General features: G+C 38.1%; 1 protein-coding gene across 1 annotated transcript in view; it reads left to right on the forward strand.

Moving 5' to 3' along the window:
• The window catches only part of LOC106092400 (sodium/hydrogen exchanger 9), a 157,918-nt gene extending 139,780 nt beyond the window's left edge, over positions 1-18,138 (forward strand). The window contains exon 14 of the mRNA XM_059366092.1: positions 17,527-18,138. Coding sequence (XP_059222075.1) covers positions 17,527-17,604 — 78 coding nt within the window. The 3' untranslated portion in view covers positions 17,605-18,138. The remainder of the gene's footprint in view (positions 1-17,526) is intronic.
• Positions 18,139-18,346: the final 208 nt, after the last annotated feature.

The following is an 18,346-nucleotide window of genomic DNA, read 5'->3' on the forward strand; positions in this document are numbered from 1 at the left end:
CATTTCGATTCATATGGTTCACATATGTAAACCTCCTGGAACACGAATTTGAGGTTTATGTTTGGGTCCATGATCACTAGTTACAAAAAAGACCTCCGTGGGTTTTTCCAAAAATTAAACGGAAAATATTGTTTCCCTAATTATTAAACTAGGCAGTAACTTATGAATTACAAACATTGCGGAAGTAAACCCAATAGAAAAACATTTATCTAGAATATGTTTTTTTTTTTAAATCAGATCGATGCCTAAGAAGTCGTGATGCTCTTAATATGTATATCTTGGTCATTAATAAGATAAGAATTGCATCTAGAATTTTTTAGAAATCAAACAATTACGGCGTAGAACACTAGCTTTTTTATTTTTGTCACTCGATTCGTTCGCCAATTCATTGAAAATAGCTAATTTTATAGAGGGAAAACAGCTGTTTTCATTAAATTGCGAACGCATCGATTGACAAAAAGAAAAAAAAAGCTTGTGTTCTATGCCGTTATTGTTTAATTGAAAAAGATAAAATTCTCAATCATATTTTATACATAAAATTTTTTAAGATTCAATTAATAAACGATTGAATCAATTAATTATTTAACTGAAATTGACAAAAAATTTCAACCACGACCGTAATTGAAAAAAAGTCAAGATTGAATAAAAAAATTATTGAATCAATTAATTTTTGAATTGACAATGATAAAAATTTCAATCACGAATCAAGTAAAAAATTTAATTAAAATTAAATTTTTCATTGAAGATTTCCTAAATTTCACTCACGATCGTAATTGAAAACTAAATCCGGATCCAATTAAAAATGATTGACGCAACTAATTTTTTAACTGAAAACATTTTTAAAAAATTATTTTAATTAAAATTTATAATTGAAAAACGTTTCGTGATTATTATTTTCTGTGTACGCAGCATATACTCCGTTTTTCCGCATAATGAAAGAGTTTAATGATGCATTCCACTTAATCTGCATGTCTGATACAATACCAATAATAAAAAGAGCTGTCCTGGCGGACTTTGATTTTATTTATTTTTGTCTTAACTCGCTCAATAGGTTGTCAACTATGCGCGCTGTTCAACATCTGGCCGTTTCCAGCTTTTGTTTATTAAGTTTGGCGACCTGCTGTATGCTGCTTAACACTTTCCTTGCTCCTGTTTCATCATTTCATTCGACCTGTCTTGAACTTTTCATGCTTTCTGCTAGAATCATTGTACCTACCATATTTGCTCCTTTTTTTCTATCAACCAACACGCAGGGGATGTCCCCTATGAATGCGTTGGCGAATGAAATTGGAAGGGAAAAAAGGATGTAGTGTTTATTAACGTTTGTCTTAAATCTCTGGATATCATGGTGGTTGGGAAAAACATTAGCCGCAAATCGATTCCCCATACGAACGGTTCGGGCGAAAAAAGAATTCTCTATAATCCGGTCCGCTGGCCAATCAATTACAAACGGGTGTGAGTTCCCGGAATGTCTAGTACTTCTGACAAACATCCTCACATTAGGAATAAGAAGCCTAATATCACATAAACACACACCTTGGAAGTACCGACAGAACAGCGCCAAACAACCCACATTGCGACGATATTCAAGGGAGGCAATAGAGTTCGATACCCTACTGTCCCCAATCAACGCCATCGCTCTCCTCTGTACAGGGTCCAGTAGCTCCAGGGATGATTTTGAAGCTCCAACATGTGAGTTATACTCCGTTTTCGGCCTTATGAAAGTGGTGTAGATGTTAGGAATATCAGACGGCGTGAAGTAATTCTTACACCGTTTAAGGAAGTCTAAGCACTTGAATGTTTAGCCCAACGGACATCACTTTGTATTTTCATGCCCAGAACATCAAGAACTTCTGATTGCTCAACATCTATATCATTGATAGACAAAGATGGTCGTAATGGGTCAGCGAATCGTTTGTGTGACAACAAACAACACTGTGTCTTCCGTGCATTAAAATCTACTCCATTCATTCGACCCCACTCAGAAAAGGCCCGCAAATCCCTCGAAGATTCGACCTATGGTCGAATGAGTACGAATGACAGAGATTACTGTCATCCGCAAATGAGTAGATTGAATTAGATATGTGATTCAACAACAATAAAAAGATAAGGAGAAAGGACAGAGCTCTGGTGTACACCTGCGGTCAATTTATGCTCATTGGATGAAAACCCATCTATATCGATTCGTGCTGCTGTGTCCTGTTCGCGTCGGCGACGAAATCTGTCACTGCGGATTCGATGACATTGCCGATTCCATTTGTATCCGTTACTGTGGATTTGATAACATTATCGATTCCATGTTGAATCCGTTACTGCGGATTCGTGTTTTACTTATCTTCCGAATGCTTACATTAAACGTTTCGATGGTAACGAGCCAATATGCATATTTCATCCTAAAATTATTGAACTTACAATACGAATGTTCATAATATTGCTGATTTTTTATGTATTCTCAAATCTACAACTTATTTAGATAAGTGTAGATAGAGATTCTAAAGATGTAACTCGAAATCTACTGCATATTTAAACAAGACAAAGAGATGGTTTGAAGATATGCCACATAAAATCCCAAAGTAACGTAAACAAGATTGATCAGTTCAAGTATATATTCGAAAATGCGGAAATCGATATATTTCAATACCAGATAGCTTGGTAAACTTGGATGGATATACTGTATTCAGATCTGGTAGAGGACGTCATGGGGGTGTTGTTGCCAACTATGCAAAGAACACGTTAAAAGCCAAATTCCGATTAAAATCAATCCTGAATATATATTCGTGGAGCTTTTATCTTACTTGAAAAAAATCTTGATAGGTTGCATCTACCGGCCAAACAATACAATAGATTTGAATCAAATTCATAACGTCTTAGAGACCATAACATTGGGACATAACGATGTTATTATAGCTGGGGACTTTAATTCCAATATTCTTGTAGATTCCCAATTGACGAGCAATATGTTAGCACTGGGTCTCTCCCCTACCAATTCTAGAAACCCCACCCATTTTTCGTCAACTGTTAATACCCTTTTGGATATGTTCTTTGTGAATAATACTTTTAATATTTCGCTCTATGACCAAATATCTGCCCCTTTTTTCTCAAGACATGGTTTGATTTATCTGGCTTACAATTTCACTGTGTCAAAGACAGTGGAGAAGTTTTCGTACCGCGACTTCAACAATTTTGACTATTCTGCCTTAGATGAAAGGATTCAGGAATTCTATTGGAATGGGATATAAATATGATCGTATATCTGTGGATGAGAAATGTAGCTTTCTTCAAGATAACATTGGACGTATCTATGATGCAACAGTCCCCACTCGGACTAAGATGAAGAAATCGGATACTAAGCCTTGGTTTAATTCCACTGTCAGGAATTTTATACGTAACAGGGACCGCCTGAACTTCATGAGGAATTCCGCACGGCAAGAAATAAAGTTAATGCACTCATTAGTGATGTAAAATTACGATATTATTCATTCAAATATTATTCGACGTTAGAAACGAAAGGCAAATGGAAGGTTATAAACGATATCGGCATTGAAAAATCCAAAGCAATTTCTAATTACCATGGTGAATGAATTGAATGAAACTTTTGTTAATATTCCGACCTTAGATATAGACTCGACTTTTTACGAAGACACTAATAAGCTTCCGGAAAGCACAAATGATAATTGCAGTTTTGAGTTTAGATGTGTATCGCACGACGAATGTTTACTTTATGTTAGATCAGTTAAGTCAAATGCTATTGGTCTTGATAACACTGACCCAAGATTCATTAGAATATTATATCCTTACCTTCTACCTTATTTCACCCATCTCTTTAATTCAATTCTAATCAACAGTGCATCTCCGACTATTTAGTGTGAATAGTGATTTCCGTCCGATTTCTATATTATGTTACCTCTCGAAAGTTTTCCAGAACATTGTGCATAAACAAATGACCGAATATCTCCATCATGAATCATTGTTGTCCGATAGACAATCCGGGTTTCGTGCCCATCATAGTTGCGTAAATGCATTAGTTGAAGTTTCGGAATCAATTAGAAGTGAAATTGATGATGAAAATATTGGTCTTCTCGTCCTACTAGATCATTCAAAGTCTTTCGACTCCGTTGATCATCATAGCTTATATATGAAGCACAGAAGATTTTTCAATTTCAGCGATACTTCTATCAAACTGGTTCAATCATATCTTAGTAATAGGCAATAGTCAGTGTACGTAGGGGATTTAATATCAGAGCCAATTCCAGTGCCCAAGGGAGTTCCACAAGGCTCAATAATTGGTCCGCTCCTTTTTTCGCTGGTCCATAACCACATCCTTATGTTAGTTGATGACGTTCAGTTATTCCTTAGAAACTCTGTTAATAATATTAGTGAATGCGTTGCAAAACTCAACGAGGACCTGTCCCATGTCTATAAGTCGGCTACTACAAATGGTTTATTTCTGAACCCCCAGAAATCGAAGTGATTGTTATTCACAATAATAAAAGATTTGGTTTGCAAGACCTGAATATCACTATAAATCAACAGAAAATTGATATTGTGTCTAGCGCTAAGAATTTTGGTTTGATTTTTAACAGTTCTTAAACTTGGTCAAATCATATAAATGCTCTAGCCGGGCAGACATATGCAAAGATCCGTGCACTGTAGATAACACACTCTTATACACCAATCGAAATTCGAATTATGTTAGCAAAGTCGTTTTTAATTCCTGGTCTGATCAATGGGTGTGATCTTTTTTCAAACTGCGTTTCACCAAGCCAACGAAAATGAAATGTAGTATTCAACAGCATTATTAGGTATGTCTATGGTATAAGAAGGACTCAACATGGCTGTAGCTTCGACAATCTACTTACAACTAGATTTCTACTATTCTTACATAAAGTCATTTGGAAGCAAACACCTAAATACCTCTATGACAAATTAATATTTTCCCGATCTAGAAGGGGTAGGAAACTTGTCCCTTTTAGAAGAAGGAGCTTAGTTTCTGAATGGCAGTTTTATACGAGAACCATAAGTCTTTGGAATGCTCTTCCTGCGTCATGCCGTTCTCACACGACTATAAAAAGGAGGTTCCTAATCATTAAGCCTTAACTTGATTCGGACAGCACTCAGAAGTTTTCCCCTGTTCCTTAATGGAATGTTCATGGGCAAATTTGCATTTGCAGCCGAGTTAATAGCGAGCTCAAATTACTAGTGCGGGGTCGTGGGTTCTATTCTCACTAGAATCCTGGTCTGTCGCTACTGTGGCATCACAATGGACTAAAAAGTGTGAGTCTACTTACAACATAAGCTGACACTCCGATTTGCCTTCACCAAAATTATACGGTATTTTATCGTACGAATTCAGAAACACTGGCACTATTCAAAAATTAAGCAAAACATTAATTTCTGTAAGAGCTGTATAGTAAACAAAGAAGCAAATAAGTGGTTATGGAGGTATGATACATTTTATACAAAACAAGTAAAGCGTGCCAAGCTCGACCGGGTCGAATCTTATATACCCTCCACCATGGATCGCATTTGTCGAGTTCTTTTCCCGGCATCTCTTCTTAGGCAAAAACGGATATAAGAAAAGATTTGCTCTGCTATTAGAGCGATATCAATATATGGTCCGGTTTGGACCACAATTAAACTATATGTTGGAGACCTGTGTAAAATGGCAGCCAATTCGAATAAGAATTGCGCCCTTTGGGGGCTCAAGAAGTAAAATAGAGAGATCAATTTATATGGGAGCTGTATCGGGCTATAGACCGATTCAGACCATAATAAACACGTATGTCCATGGTCATGAGAGAATCCGTCGTAAAATATTTCAGGCAATTCGGGTAATAATTGCGACCTCTACAGGCTCAAGAAGATCCCAGATCGGTTTATATGACAGCTATATCAGGTTATTAACCGATTTGAACCATACTTGGCACATTTGTTGGATATCATAACAAAACACGTCGTGCCAAAATTCATTCAAATCGGATAAGAATTGTGCCCTCTAGAGGCTCAAGAAGTTTAAACCCAAGATGGGTTTATATGACAGCTATATCAGGTTATGGACCGATTTAAACCATACTTGGCACAGTTGTTGGATATCATAACAAAAATTTCATTCCAATCGGATAACAATTGCGCACTCTAGAGGCTCAAGAAGTCAAGACCCAAGATCGGTTTATATGGCAGCTATATCAGGTTATGGACCGATTTGAACAATACTTGGCACAGTTGTTGGATATCATAACAAAATACTACGTGCAAAATTTCATTCCAATCGGATAAGAATTGCGCACTCTAGAGGCTCAAGAAGTCAAGACCCAAGATCGGATTATATATATGGCAGCTATATCAGGTTATGATCCGATTTGAACCTTATTTGAAACAGTTGTTGGATATCATAACAAAATACTACGTGCAAAATTTCATTCCAATCGGATAAGAATTGCGCACTCTAGAGGCTCAAGAATGAACAACAATTTGTTTTCAGTCTACTACAAGCGTACTGGCATTATGGTTTCAAAAGATTGCACTAAATTTGAGTATTATAATCCGTTTATAAGTATGCATTGTTTATAAATACCTACCAAAAACCAACTTGTTTAATTTGAGGATAAATTGTTAGGTCTTTCTCATACTCTGCTCGAAATCCGTGTTAAATACTTTTGGCTTCATGTCAAAAATATTGTCTTAGATATATGGTTACGTAAATATTTCTTTAACGGGATTTTGGGACTTGTCTTTAACTGCTTTTGGAACCTTAAGCTCCATAGAATAATCTTCCTCATTTTGCACTGAGTAATTTTTTGCTCAAACAGACTTGCCGACAGGAAGCTTATTCACCCTGGATTTGCAGGATTGCAATCTGCACTCATTATTAACCACATCTTGATAAGAAGGCTAACGTTCATAATTCAGGCTTAGTTCATATTTATACCCACCACCATAGGATGGGAGTATACTAGTCTAGTCATTCCGTTTGTAGCACCTCGAAACATTGATTTGGGACCCCTTTAAGTACATATATTCTGGATCGTCTCGACATTCTGATTCGATCTAGCCATGTCCTTCCGTTCGTTTGTCCGTCAGTCGAAATCACTATAGCGGTCGAACGCGTAAAGTTAGCCGCTTGAAATTTTGCACTTATAGTTATTTATGTAGGTCGTTGGAGATTGCAGATGGGCCATATCGGTTCAGATTTAGATATAGCTCCCATATAAACCGATCTCCCGATTTGACTTCTTGAGGCCTTGGAAGCCGCAATTTTCATTCGATTGAGCTAAAATTTTGCATGTGGTGTTCTGTTATGACTTCCAACAAATGCGTTAAGTACGGTCCAATCGGTCTATAACCTGATATAGCTCCCATATTAATCAATATTCCGATTTGACTTCTTGAGCCCTTACAAGCCGCAATTTTTGTCCGATTTGACTGAAATTTTGCACGCAGTGTTTTGTTAAGTACGGTCTGAATCGATATATAACCTAATATAACTACCATATAAACCGATCTCCCGATTTGACTTCTTGCGTCCTTACAAGCCGCAATTTTTGTCTGAATTGGCTAAAATTTTGCATGCGGTGTTCTGTTATGATTTCTAACCTAATATGTGCCTAAGCTCTCATGTAAACCAGTCTAACGATCATGCTTGTTGGGTTACCAGAAGCTTTAATGTTTGATGGTTTGACAGAAGTTCAATATGTAGAATAAAATTATTTGGAAAATATTTTGCAGAATCCATGGTGGTGGGTTTCCAAGATTCGGACCGGCCGAACTTAGCACGCTTTTACTTATTTGATCTATCACGTACAGCAGCTCACTCTTACGCCTTTGACCAGTAATAACTTCACAATATTTTTTCAGTAGATCCTCGCTTTACGACGTTTTACTTGTTATTACAAAATGAATAACTCACCAAAAACCAAGTTTGGGGATTTGTTTCATTTTTGAGATTGAGGAGTTATTTCATAATGAAATAACTACCCAATAATGAAAAGGAAATAAATCACCAAAAATGAAATAACTGCCCAAAAATAGTTCTTTTTGCTTTCTGTGGAGCATTTAGGGGACTAATTTCATTTCCGATTTCCTTTCCTGTCTCCTTGGGTGGAGAGAATGTTCCATTTACAGAAAGCGCAAAATACCTGGGTGTTGTGCTGGAGAGGAAATTGAACTTCAAATTCAACATTTTGGAAAGGGCAAGAAAGGCTACTCTTGCCCTATACACCTGCAAGAGAGCCATTGGCAAAGTTGGGGGTTTAGACTATGTGTCATGCTTTTGGTATATACTCCAGTTGTCAGACTTATAATGCTATATGGTGTTGTAGTCTGGTGGACGGCGCTTCAAAAATCCACCTTCTGCTCAATACTTAACCGGATCCAAAGGATGGCTTGTTTTTGCATCACAGCCGCACTGAGGACTACACCATCTGATGCACTGAATTTAATGCTACACCTTATGCCTCTGGACATTGTGTCTAGATAAATTGCAGCGACCACTGCTGTGAGGTTAAGGGAGCTTTCTCATTGGTCATGTGGCTACTACGGACACTGTGTTATTCTTGATACAGTATCCGATGTTCCACGTAGTACGGATTACACCCTACCTGAGACGCTTTTTGATAAAAAAAGTACTGTATCACTAGTCCTGATAGAACCGATTGGAACTCCGATATCCCTAATTCTGAACACAAAAACCGCCCTCGACTGTGGCAGATCTCTCATCGGTTGGCTGAACCGTTCAAAATTCACCTGTTCTGGTTGCCGGGCCACAGAGATATTCCAGGGAATTGTAAAGCAGACGAGCTTGCGCAAGGAACTACCCTACACATTCCAGGGATACTGGAATCTGTGGGTATGCCTCTAGCGACATGTAAGCTAAGTTTTCAGGACCAGGCCCGAAGGACAACGAATGATAGATGCTCACAAAGAGGGGACTGTGAGAATGCCAAAACTTTGTGGCCTTATCTAGACTTGAAGAGGTCTACCGCTATGCTGTCACTGGCTAGAACAGACATCTCAGTCATTGTGTCCGTCATGAGAGGTCACTGTCTAATCGGAAAACATGCTGACAGACCGAAGGTTGCCAACAACGACTTTTGCAGAAGCAGAAGTGAGGGCATGGAAGAAGAAGAGACTATAGAACACCTTCTGTGTATGTGTCCTGCACTAGCAGTCAGAAGGAGTTCCACTTTAGGTTCTCATTTCTTTGAGAACCTATCTGTGTTTGTTAATGTGTTCATACTTGTTTCTGTCTGATGGCATTTGTTTTCGATGAAGTTTCCCCGTTCCTACATATATAATGATTCCGCTTCGAACGTGTTGTACATGAGCTCGTGTCATTTATTTCGCGCTTTTAAGTTGTGTTCCTGTCTCATTTCAATACTGTTCTCGTGTGATCGTCTTTTCCTGTTTGGTCACTAGGGTGGATCATTTTGCAAGGACCAATTTGTTTTGCCTAAGAAACCATTTTTTAACGGTTTTTAACGTCACAATTCGGTTTTGGTCCTTTATTAATAAAACTTCCCATTTTGTTGTTAAAGACCGGAAGCTTAATTTTGATCTTAGAACTTTTTAGAATTTTGCGTAAATTACGGTTTTGACAACCACCAAAAATTTACCCACCCAATTGGTCGCTGTTGTTTAACTGTTGTTCGTGCACAAAGAGCAGATGCATTTATGCCAATTATTGTTAATGTTACATGTATTATATCTTACAGCACTTCTTTGTCAGTCCGTTTTTCGTAAACAAGATACAGACAGGTCCATTTGTTATCCAATTATCACGAAATTTTTCACATTTCCTTTTTTTGCCCCTTGGACGAAAGCTATGGATTTGGGTGAAACTCTGCTCAGATTAAGATATAGCGCCCATATAATTACGCTGCTAGGTAAAGGGCTGTACTTTTCTGTATGGCTTCGAAACAAGCACGTTTGCTTATTGTTCTATCAGTCTACATCGTTTTATAGTAATGATAGATTCAAAAATAAATGTGTAGGTTTTTTAAAACATCGATTGAAAATTGTAGTTACTATGGCCTTAGGAGTGTAAATTGAACTATACGCATACATATATGGGAGCTACAGTTTAAGCTGAACAGACTTTGATGAAAATGAACAGAGTTTTTTTGATGGGTAATAAAAGAATCAGTCCAAAGATTCGTGCAGAGTGTCTTTTTAAATATTATACACCCAGAAAAATAAGTTTATTGATAGTACTCGCACGAAACCCTATGGAACATAATATTGTATTTACATATATGGAGAACTGTAAATCTTAGAACTCAAAGCCCATTGGCAATTTGCACTCTAATACTATACCCCTGGATATTTGGAATTTCCCATCTCCCAGATTGCCTGTTGTACAGAGTTATCAGTGTGAGTTTTTAGAAAATAGAATACTCATCCGCAGCCTATTTTAAAATGCTCCTCATAGAAAATGTATGCCAGCTAATGAAAATGAATTTCTTTATTGTTTATTGTTATTATTATTTTCAAAAATATTAATGAAATTTTTCTTTTCTATTTTCAGAGCGATAATAATTTTCGCAATTTTCACTTATAGTTGGCGAATTCTTTTGGTTTATTAATATTTTAGTTGATTCCATATAGTTTACGAGTTATTTATTATTTGCAACCTTATTTTTGTAAAATTTTATATTTTAAATTTCCTAAAATTGTGATTTATTTTTAGTTATTTGTGTAGAAATTGTATCTGAGTGAGAGTTTATTACTTACAACATTAAATTGGAGTGATATTTTATTTAATAAAATTAATTTAAGATTAATTTAATAAACAACGTTTTTCTTGTTCATTTTCTTCCAACAACAATGCAAATGTTAAGAAGTTCTCCCATGCCATTATTTTTGGCAATAAGTTCGCTTTTATATGACTCTATAGGTAAAGCTGTTATCACACGATATGTATGTGCTGTCACTTTCTGTATTCCTAAGACTTTTCTTATGTACGTCAAATGCGATTAGAGCGCGCTCTTACCGGCATGCCTTCTCAGGCTTGGTGCGAATGATCCTAAGACTCTCACTAACAGGGAGAAAGATTCCCTAAATTGTGCTCGGAAATTTGCTGCACATGCTACCCCAAAGACTACACGTCTAGATTCCGAAACTGCACCGCAGTCAGCCAAAAGGCTGCGGTCACCTGGAGGGCATCCCATGTCTAAAAAACTAGGGCGAACAATAGTGAGATGGGTCCAAGAATCTTTGCTAATGTCGCTTGGGACAGTTTGGTGATGGCAGTTGTCGACAAGGGAGAAGAACAGGGCTGCATACCTAGGAATAATTGGAGTAGAATAGTCAATGGACTGTCATCAGAATACTCCGATGTCCTTGCAGAATTTCCTGTGTCGCCTCCAGTTTGTGACAATGCAGGCTGGTATCGAGGCCGATAGAGACTAATTGCCTTCGGCGATCAACGGTCAATTGTCAATCAAATCAATCGGTCAATCAAATGTATCTAGTCATATGCAGCGCTAGATTTAGTCAAGTAAGAAGATATTCTTTCTCGATCAATGGCGCATGTTTGGATACCAAGGATTCCCTCAGATCCTGATACTTGAAGGACTAAGGGAATGCAATTCCAATCTTTTAACCACCGACTGGAAGATTGGTAGATTGGATGAGGCTGATGGTGACCGGCATTTGTACTAAACTCCGGCTGTCTCGCAGACCTCAACAAGTTGAAAGGGGTTGTGTTGAAACTGAAGGAAGCGGTGGGGTTGGGGAATCAGGAGACGACTCAGCAGTTGTTGCTGACTTGCCTGAGGAACTATCGACCCCATTGCTAAAGTCTGAAGGATAGCAAGAGACGGAAAATCCCTCTGCCACAATCGAGAAAGGAGGGGATGGCATCGAAACGGGACCCGAAAAGTCATCCACCCGAATGACCCACCCACACATACGTATATGTTTAGGGGTTGTGCCAGCAGGAAAGCAGGGAGCTCAAAAAGTTCTTCGAGAGCAGCAGCTAGTGAAGCATCTCAGTAGGAATCGTCCACACCGCAAGTGTCCAGTGTCCTTAGGAAGAGTGGTTCCACAGCTTTCTCACCTGCACCTGGATGCGTACGGAAGCTCATCATGACAGGATCCAACGAATCTTGTGAGAATGAACTCCTGGTGAAATCAGAAGACGAGGCTAACACAACAGTGATGGAAGTTCTGAATCCTGACTATGGTCCGGTTTCTACAGATAAAACTCCACCATTGTAAGGCCGCTGCGGCGGCACTAAAGGTCCTCCTGATGGCTGGGGGATTTGACGTGGTTCTTATCCAGGAACCATGGGTGTGTGGAGGAATGGTTCGTGGACTAAGCATTTCGGGATTTAAACTTCTCAAGGGTATGGGGAATGGAAGACACAGATTCTGTATTCTTGCAAAGAGTAGTCTAAGTGTTTTTCTTCTTCCGTCGCTAAGCACTAAAGATTTAGTAGTAGCCAGCCTTGAAATAAACAAGTATCATTACTGGCTGGCTTCCCTATATATGACACACGATTCAGAGATGCCGCCTTCGAACTTTAAGTCGCTGGTGTAAGCCGCTTCTGTAGTGAAGAAAAGCCTCATTTTAGGAAGTGACGCTAATGCACATCACCAGATATGGGGAAATTCGGATGTCAACGAAAGGGGTGAGCTGCTTATCGGAACAGGCAGGAGGTACTAGATATTACCTTCTTATTGGAAGATATAAGTGGAATAACATGCGACTGGGAAGTGTTGGATGATCACAGCTTCTCCGATCATCGTTATATTAGTTTAAGCCTTGGAGAAAATACTGCAGAAGTGGTCCCTCGGCTAAACAGAAGAAAGGCGGATTGGGATAAATTTCGGCACAAATTCTGCAAGTCTATCCCTTCTATAGACATAGTGGTCAAGCGGATCACGAAGGCCCCGAATGACTCGCTAGTGTCAGCATGTTCTAGTGCCAAGCCAAGGAGCAAACAGCGACCGCCATGGTGGACCCCAGAGCCGGTTAGTGTAAGGAAGGATGACAAAAACTCTTCAATAGAGCAAAAGCCACAAGAGCACCACACGATTGGGACATCTAAATCTTCGTGCTATTAGTCTGTCATATTTTATGCTGAAGACTCTTGAGAGGTTGATAGAAACATATCAAAAAAAACACTGGAGATCGTCTGTCGCGGCAGCAGCATGCATATAGTAAAGGCAGATCCACTAAAACAGCCCTTCACGACCTAATCGATTACGTAGAGGGTTCTATCGCTGTCTAGAAATATATAATGGTAGCATTTCTTGACATTGATGGTGCTTTCAATAATGTAAAACCGACGTCGACATCAACTCTACCGTAAGAAAATGTATTTTCTGACAACTGCAGTATATACCCAAAGAATGACACACGGTCTAAACCCCCAACTTTTGCCAATTGCTCTCTTGCAGGTGTATAGGGCAAGAGTTGCCTTTCTTGCCTTTTCCAAAATGTTGGATTTGAAGTTCAATTTCCTGTCCAGCAATACACCCAGGTATTTGGCGCTTTCTGCAAATGGAACATTCTCTCCACCCAAGGAGACAGTTCCACTGTAGGCAACTTGTATCTCCTGCTGAAAAGAGCTACTTCTGTCTTGCACGGATTTAAACCTTGATCACTTTCGGTAGCCCACTTTGCTGTTGCAGGTAGAGCTTCCTGAAGTATATCTCTAAGAGTGCTGGGAAACTTTCCCCTAACTGCATTTGCCTTGTCACCAGCACACGCGACCACTTTTACACCTTTTTCTTCCAGAGACAATAATATATTGTTCATATTCCAAAGTAGACGAGACAGTACACCACCTTGAGGTGTTCTTCTGCTGACCCATCTTTTTAGATGCACAGATCCCAAGCCTGCCGTAATGCATCTTTTAGTAAGTAAGTTATAAATAAACTTTCTTACGGTAGAGTTGATGCCTAGAAACTCCAACTCCTTCATGATTGTCGTACCATTGTATATTCCTTGCCAGCATGAGAAACCCTGTTTAGCAGACTAGGTCATGAAGGGCTGTTTCAGTGGATTTGCCTTTACTATATGCATGCTGCTGCCGCAACAGGCGATCTCCAGGAATTTTTGCCCAAAGATATGTTTGCACCAACCTCTCAAGAGTCTTCAGTATAAAGGATGACAGACTAATAGGACGAAAATCTTTCGCCTTCGTGTGGTAGAGTTTTCCTGCTTTCAGGATGAAAACGACCGTCGTGTCCCTCCATCCCACAGTTGTATTTGACATTCGGATACAAGCAGAGTATATCTCCCTAAGCCAGGGAACCAGTCTATCAAAAACAGCTTGTAATTCAACCGGTGATACAACATCAAGGCCCGGCGACTTAAACTAGTTTAAACTTCTTATCGCCCAAAGGATCTTCGGTTCAGATACAATTTCCCTAATAGCCTCCGACGAATGCATACCAGTGATAACCTCATCTGGCGCCACGATGTCCGTTAGAGAATTTCTCGGGAAATGTGTATCAACGAGAAGTTCTAGTGTTTCCTCACAAAACATTGTCCATACATTCTCCGCCTTCTGAATATAACCCACCGTATTTGGTTTCGAGGACAGAATCTTCCTTAACTTACAGGCTTCAGATGTATTCTCCACGGGCTGCAGAATTCCAACCCAGGATTTGTTCTGAGCCTTTCTTAGCTCGACCATATATTTTCTTAGCTCCGACTTTTTTCTGTCTAGCCAAGGGACCACTTCTGCAGTATTTTCTCCAAGGATGAAACTAATACAACGATGTTCAGTGAAGCTGTGGTCATCCAACACTCCCCAGTCCCATATTTTTGCGCTTATATCTTCCGATACAAAGGTAATACCTAATACCTTCTGCCTGCTCCTGGTAATAAAGATCGATTTATCCCCTTTATTACAAATCGCCAGATTGCAACTTATAATATATTCGATAATCAGCTCACCCCTTTCGTTAACATGTGCATTAGCATCATTCCTACAATGAGGCTCTTCTTCCCTGCAGAAGTGGCTTCAACCAGCAACTTGAGGTTTGAAGGCGGCGTCTCTGAATCGTGTGCCATATATAGGGAAGCCAGCCAGTAATGAGGATTGGTTATTTCAATGCTGGCTACCACTGAATCTTCAGTGATTAACGAGGGATGAAGAAAATTATTTAGACTACTCTTTGCAAGAATACAGACTCTGTGTCTCCCATTCCCCGTATCCTTGAGTAGTTTAAATCCCGGAATTCTTAGTCCACGAACCATTCCTCCACACACTCATGGTACCTGGATAAGGACCACGTCAAATCGACCCAACAATGGTGGAGATTTATCTGAAAAACCCGGACCATAGTCAGGATCCTGAATTTCCACCACTGTTGAGTTAGCCTCATCTTCTGATACCGCCAGGAGTTCATCCTCATAAGATTGTCTTCTTCTAACAAACCCATCATAAATTGAGCAGCAATATTTTCAGCAAGCAAAAGACTTTTCAATAGTAAACCTGCAGAACTACTGTTGAAATAGCAGAACTACTGCAGTAATAGCGGCAAAATTAACAACAAACAATCAGCAGACAGTGTTTGTTATTTTCAGCAGTATTTTTTTTTTTAAGTACACAGATAGCGCCGGAAAAAGGATAAGAACTACAATATGGTTGGAAATAGAACATACACAGACGTTTCTATACGGAAATAGAACATACGCAGACAATTCTATACGGATTGCTCCAGAGTGGATGACTATGTAGGCATTGGGGCAAGATGTGGCGAAAATGTAATGTATTAACTACAGACAAAGTTGCAGACTGTTTCAGTTCCCTCAACGAAGTTGGCTGAACAATTTAAAGTTCGACTATTCCGGGTGTCGGGCAACAGACATATTCCTGGGAAATCTAGATCAGACGAACTAGGGACTATCTTACATATTAAAGGGGAACTGGGACCTATGGGTGAACATTTAGTAAAATTGGTGCTAATTCTTCTAGATAAGACCTAAAAAGCAATGACTGACTTCATTTTGAATTCTTGAGCGCCTAAAGTCGCAATTCTTTTACGATTTGGTTGATATGACCTCTTACTGTGTTCAAAAATTAATCTTCCGATTGGACATTTTGAGCACGGCCCGCAATTTTATTCCGAGTATGGCTACATTGTGCATCCGGTTGTCTGTTGTTATGAGCTCTATTTATGGCCATGCAGTATCTGCCTAAAGAAGGAAATCATCCAAAGAATTAAACAAATGCGATCAATGGCGGAGACCCTCATTGAACCCTATATTGGATGGCCTGATCGAATTTAACGCTCTTTGAAAAAAAAATATTTTTGTGTTCTTAGTTCGTGACATTTATTGCGAGTACTGATTATTTCGGGGGCCATTAAATTATCTCTTGAATCGAACAGGAGCGATTTTTTGCGCACGTCATGTGACGTGTGTAGGCGTGTAAAGACGTGCGTGAATATATCTCATGTAGGTGTAAAATATTACTCTCTTTTGCCCATTTTTATTGCGCATCATAATGTTGTACCCAAGAATAGAAGAACTAAGAAAGCCACTCGCCCAACAACCAGGATGCATTTATAAGGTGAGGTCATGCGAACAGCTTTTGATTTTGGAATAAATCTAAAAGTCAAATTCTTGTTAAGGCTTTTTCTAAAATCTTAAAACGATGTTTTACTTGATCCAATATTCCTCACATAATACAAAAAACAGTGTTATAATGATGAAAATACAAATATAAAACACATTTAAAGATGATAAAGTGCGTTTACATTGGCCACTAAATCCGGATTTATAGCCTTTACGAGATGTAAGTGGTAAATCCTAAGTTTTTCGCAAGTTTTACCATACAAATATAAATCCCATTTTTGCAGGAGTTATATATAAATCCCAAATCATACCGATTTCATTGCTGAATAATCGATAAAATTAGCAACATATACAACTGTTTTCAAGAATTGTGTATGGATGTGCGTGATATGCACTTTCATGCATACGCATATTCGCTTGTGTATGTCACTTAAATCCCCAAAAAACTCAATGTAAACGGCCAGGATTTGTTTTTGGATTTAGTTAGATCCAGATCATACAAATTTCAATGTAAACATGCTATAAGTTGTTAAAGAAAGCTTTGTTCTAAAACCACTTTCACATTTGAATTTATGGAATTTGGAGTAGAAATTCACACTCTTCTGTCAAACTTTTGTACACGGTCAAATTGTCATTCTAGTTTCCATGTACGTAGATTAAAAGATTTGTCATAACAAACGGTAAACTGCAAATGAAAACATTAAAAATGTGGAAAAATTAACAAAATGTGTAAAAACATTAATGTCTATAAACCACCTGACGTTCTAGTGAGATTTGGATGCAACTCTGAAATTTTAAAATTTCATCACCAGGGCTAATGACTTTACATTCCTAATTCTACTATTGTGTATTTTTTCTCTTGGTTTTTACAGATACATACATACAAGAGAATATATTAACTATTGTTTTTGTTATGTTAAACAGTGACTTATGAAACTTGTATTCTTTTTATCCCTTTTTATTATAACTATCCAACGATATGTGCTATTAAGATGGAAATTCTGGAACACGTTCAAAGTCCTGTGTCGACACGCATTAGACTATTAGGGTTTTACGGCAAGAACTTATAGAACTATATCTATAAACCGATTTGAAAACAATTCGTTTCGTACTTTTTACTCTACGGTTTGCTAATATACAAGTTGTAGAGAACAAATTTAAACTTATAATAAAAAGTATAAAATATTTATGTATTTATGGTATTCGCAATCGTTCGTTCCAATGTACATACGTAGTATAACTCTGTAACAGTTAAGTAACCGAGTCTAATTAAATAAATATATATAGGTATGTTCATGTAATTTCTTAATTTAATGCTGTAATTTTTATACAATATTGCAATGCTGAACTTAAATAGAGCTGAAACATTTATATCTGAAAACTTGTGTAAAAATGATATTTATACGCGTCGTAAAGTATAGCAATTTTCAGTTCTACTCAAATACCCCTCTTGGCTCCTTAAATTTGAAATAATTTTGAATTTGTTATTTCTTTCATACCAAACACCTAATATTGTTATAAGCGATTTACATGTTAATTTACCGCAATTTATAACTGTAATTGTAATAAACTATAACAAAACTGGCAAATCCTACATTACATTATATTCTGTTTCTGAATTAATAAAAGCAAAGTGACTATACAACTACAATACATTAAGTATTTGGACTAAATAAAGGTGAGTTGAAACTACTCTACAAATTTTAACTGTAGCTTTATTATACCCTCCACCATAGAATGGGGCTATACTAGTTTCATCATTCCGTTTGTAAACACCTCGAAATATTCTCCTAAGACCCCACAAAGTACATA

This window comes from Stomoxys calcitrans, chromosome 3, assembly GCF_963082655.1.
Source record: "Stomoxys calcitrans chromosome 3, idStoCalc2.1, whole genome shotgun sequence".
NCBI classification, from domain to species: Eukaryota; Metazoa; Arthropoda; class Insecta; order Diptera; family Muscidae; genus Stomoxys; species Stomoxys calcitrans.